The sequence below is a fragment of the Diabrotica virgifera genome, chromosome 9 (assembly GCF_917563875.1).
Source record: "Diabrotica virgifera virgifera chromosome 9, PGI_DIABVI_V3a".
NCBI classification, from domain to species: Eukaryota; Metazoa; Arthropoda; class Insecta; order Coleoptera; family Chrysomelidae; genus Diabrotica; species Diabrotica virgifera.
The window spans coordinates 132,087,361-132,091,994 of record NC_065451.1 but is presented as its reverse complement, the minus strand read 5'-3'; the positions used below and the strand labels follow the sequence as shown (position 1 = coordinate 132,091,994).

The 4,634-nt window shown below is 41.4% G+C and overlaps 1 protein-coding gene across 1 annotated transcript; it reads left to right on the top strand.

Moving 5' to 3' along the window:
• Window positions 1-1,324: 1,324 nt before the first annotated feature.
• LOC126891383 (neurofilament medium polypeptide-like) lies at window positions 1,325-3,325 on the top strand. Its single transcript, XM_050660559.1, has one exon. The coding sequence runs from the start codon at window positions 1,325-1,327 to the stop codon at window positions 3,323-3,325; it is 2,001 nt and encodes a 666-aa protein (XP_050516516.1).
• The last annotated feature ends 1,309 nt before the right edge of the window (window positions 3,326-4,634 follow it).

The following is a 4,634-nucleotide window of genomic DNA, read 5'->3' as shown; positions in this document are numbered from 1 at the left end:
ACAAACATTAGTAAGATTCAATAATCAAGTCCGGGAGAATATCCAAAAGTCTTAACTTAAATGTTAGTACCTAAATAATGGTCCTGGGACTGACAAGTGTCCAATTATCTAACGTTCCAGATCTATGTGCTCGTATTATACTTACAACATAGATACTGGAGATATACAGAAAACACTAGATATGAGTCGGTCAGAAACTCTTTTAATTGAATTTTGTTTGTAAAAACCCTTTTAACTTTGAAAATTACTCTTATTGACCCCTTTTATACCCTTATTTCTCTTCTCTATTAAATTTTAAAAACTTGATTTTTTCTCAACTATTATTATCCATTATGTATTTAATATTTATTTGAAATCCTATTTTATTAAAAAACAAAACTATCACCCCCCTATTAATTACAAAAAAAACTAGTCAAAATGTACCTGATTATGTGCACACAAAAAGTTTACATGCTACTATATTATAGTTATGAATGAGAAGCAACTTGACTTTACTTTAACAACAACAAAAAAATAAACTAAAAGCTTATCTTATCTTCCAAACTGTTATTCCCACGAAGACAGGTCTATTTAGGGTCCCTCCCTGGGACTGTAATTCTACCTCGACGACGGTGGGAGGGCCGAGTAACCGGTCGTGGTCCCTAAAAAAATTGTGAGGGGAGCACGACCGATGAAACCAAGAACAGTTCCAGCGTCCAGCGACTGTGCACCGGGTGGTCGCCGGACACCGCCGCTGGACGCTAAAAGGCGGCGCAACTGAGGCGAGCAGTTGCGACGCCTTCGCCTTCAGCAGTCGTATTTCACCCTCCAACTTCCCTGCGACTACTCTAATTCCTAAAGTTAATCTCGCCCACTCCAGCGTTGTGGCCGGGGGTCGATGGTGGAGCCCCACGCACCATGCGGGGGCTCTGCCGTCGAACTCCGATCACAAATCTCTATTCGAAATCTTTTTCGACATACCCATAACGAGTAGCCGCCATGTCTTACCCCGCCAAAGTACCTTTCCCAACACACATCCACTCCCAATCCCGCGTAACAGTGGAGGCAGCAGTTACGCGGAAATTCCAGGTAGCCTGTGAACACAGGCTGCTACTGCGTCCGGAGGCAACCGTGATAAAAAGCCTAGAGGAGTAAACCTCAATAAAATAATCCCCACTATCACGGTGGAAGGCATCGTGCCAAAGATATGAGAGATGCGAGGGTTAGAGCATCACAAACGATCCCTTCGGGATACCTGGCGACCTCCCGAAGAACCTAGCCTTAACGTGGTAAGGGCGCACTGCCACGTCGGACGCGTAGCACGTCCCGACTCGTGGGAATTCATATGAATAAAACCAACTCAAAAAAACCTAAAGGAAAAAATAACGACGACCAAAGGCAAAAGGACAATGACGACGCATTAATTAGTAAAATTGAGAATAGGGAAGAACAGTCGCAAGACGGCACAATAGATGAAGATGAGCTGAGAAAGTTTGAAAGGGAATTGCTACAACGGCACGATCAACAGCCTAAACTAAACAGGTCGGGTGCCATAAAGCACTCGACACTTGTAGGGGAAGAAATTAATACAAGAGAAGAAGAAGAAAAAGAGGAGGAAGAGAAAGAAGAGGAAGATCCCTCGGTGAAAATCCTGGAAGCGAAAGCCTTCACAGAAAGTCACGATGAAAAAACGGAAGAAGAAAGGGGAGGAACTTGGGAAGATATAGAGGAGAGTGTTTTAACAGCCTTCTTGTTCGACGAAGAGGACAGAAGAGAAATGCAGCAAATGAAAAAAAGAAAAGGGGACAGCCTTGAGATAAATGAAAAATTCAAAAAAGAAAAACTTGAAGAAAGCAAAAAATATCCAGAAGAAACCGACAGGGAAAAGGTCCAACGGAAAATGAAACAAATACTCGATATACTTAATACAGAAGGCCCAATAGAGGACGAAAGAATAAGAATGAAAAAACTCATAGGGGAAATTAACTCTATGCAAAACAGAAAAATTAGCCCAAATCAAACAACACAAGGGGAGGAGAAAAATATAAGATGCGAACAATGTAAAATTAAGATCGAGCAAGAGAGACAAAGAAAAGAAACAGAAAAAATAATAGGAATTGTAAACAAGGGAGGAGACATAGACACCTTTAGTCAAATCCACGAGAAGAAATGGGAGGACAAGGTGTTTGAAAAAACGAAGTGGGAACATGGGGGACTGCAAGAGACAATTGAAAAAAAAGAATGCATAATAATAACTAAAAACGAAATAAAAGACGGAGGGGTAGAGGGCGTCATAAGAACGCTCAGGGAAGAAGTAGCAGAAATCATTGAGGAATGCAAAGTGGGCGACATAGAGTACATAGAAAATGTAAAGAAAAGCTCTATGGCCAACCAAAGGAGGCAGTGGTACACATATGTAACCAAAGTGGGTGAACAGGGAATGTATGAAATGGCTGTAAAGGCCATAAATATAATAAAAAAAAGGGAGAAGCCCCCGGAAACCGTTAGAGTCATCGTTAACAACGAGATAAATAAGGAAGATGTGCGAAAAGCTCTCGAATTTGTGGGGAGAAAAGAAAATATAGTATGGGAAATAGTTATCAGAGGGAAGGAGATGGATAAAGGGGAGAGGCATGAGCAGGAAGAAGCGCTCCTAATCAAAACGGGGGGGAAATCATACACTGATGTATTAAAAGAGATGAATCAGAAAATTGATATAGGGAAGATTGGCTTAAAAGTAAATAGGCTAAAAAAAACAGAAGGGGGAGACATCCTCGTAAAACTAAAGGGGAAGGGAGCAGCGGAGAAACTGAAGAAGGAGATGGACAGTAAAATAACGGGAATGAGCATGGCTGTTCGGAAGAAAGAAAATTATTTTTCCATCACGGCAATAGACCCTGGGTTTACAGAAGAACAGCTAATAAGCGCGATAACAACATATACCGGTATCCCCGAGGACGAAATAGATGTCAAAACGCTACGTATAAATAGGCATGGGGAAGAGGTGGCGACCATAGCCGTACGCCCCTCAAAAGCAGAAGAGCTACGGAGGTATAGAACGATAGTAATAGGTTGGGTTATATGCCCCATAATGGAACGCCATACGCCAGTAAGGTGTTATAAGTGCCTCCATTATGGTCACAGCACCTATGAGTGCACAGGGGAGAGCAGGGTAGCATGCTGCTACAACTGCTTTAAAAACGGGCATACAGCGGTGCAGTGTAGCAGCACTGCGTACTGCTTAACTTGTAAGGAAGAGGGTCATAGAATGGACCGCATGACATGCCCAGCCTATAGGGCGTGGGTGTACGGCAGGGGAGGGGAAAGGGAACCCATAAAACATTAAAAGAAACAAAAGCGAAAGGGTGAGAAGTGGTTTCCTGATGAACGGAGGTGGGTCCGTATACAGCCCACCAGTGAAACAGGAAATCACCTTTTATAGGGTAAATTTATCGATTTTAATCATACATATTTTTATTTATTTATTTAATTTATTTGAAAATTTTATCTATACACATTTTATTTATATAAATTTTATTTATATAAAATTTAATTTCACATATAATTTTAAAAAACTTAGTGTGTTGTGTATTGTCCAGTATACCATTTTAATCTTTTATTTATTTATTTACCTATTTATTCATTTTATATTTACACCTTTATTTTATTTATATTTATTGTGTTCAATATATACAAACGGATACGGGTCAACTCTCTAGGGAACTGAACCAAAAATGAACCTCAAGGATCAACCTGGTATAAGGATAATGCAGGTGAACGTGGGCCGCGCAAAACGGGCACACGATCTCGTCCACGCGAAAGCCTGCACGCTAAAAATAGACTTACTCATCGTCCCGGAACCTAACAAAAAAATAACGTCGGACGGTGGTTGGGTGCAGGATACAAACAAAAACGTGGCGGTGCTCTTCAGAAATAAAGATCTTGGCGTGCGTGGCATAGTCAGGGGCGGAAATTATATTCTCATTAAGATGAAGGATTTTTGTCTCCTGGCATGCTACATATCTCCAAACATACCCATCAGAGACTACAAACAAAAAGTAGATGAAATAATGAGCATCGCTACAAGAGAGAAGCAAATAATGATTGTCGGGGACATCAACGCAAAATCTAGGTCATGGGGCTCTCCCATGAATGATGAGAAGGGAGAGTTCTGGAATGAATGGATAGCCCAGGCTAGCCTCCATGTACTCAACAACAACAAACCCACATTCGTAAGAGGGGCTAGCAAATCACATATTGATGTAACCATTGCAACCGAAAGGCTATCCAGACGCATAAAAAATTGGGATGTCCTCGACGAACAGTTATTCACCTACCACTGTTACATAACGTACGAGGTGATGGTTAAAGGGAGGGTTCTAAGAAAACCGATAGGTCGAAGAGAGAAAATATTAAACAAAAACAGGTACCTGTCGGAGATTAAAAAAATCGACGAAGATGCAATTACAGATCTCGGCCAACTTAGGAAGACACTCGCTAATGCCGTTGAGTTGGCCACAGAAAAGACAAAAAATAACGAAAGAACCCCCTATTGGTGGACGGATGAGATAAGAGAACTACGGAAAGTGTGCCTCCGAGCTCGGAGGAATTACACAAGAAGCCAGGGCAACCCCGAGCTCAATGAGATATATAAA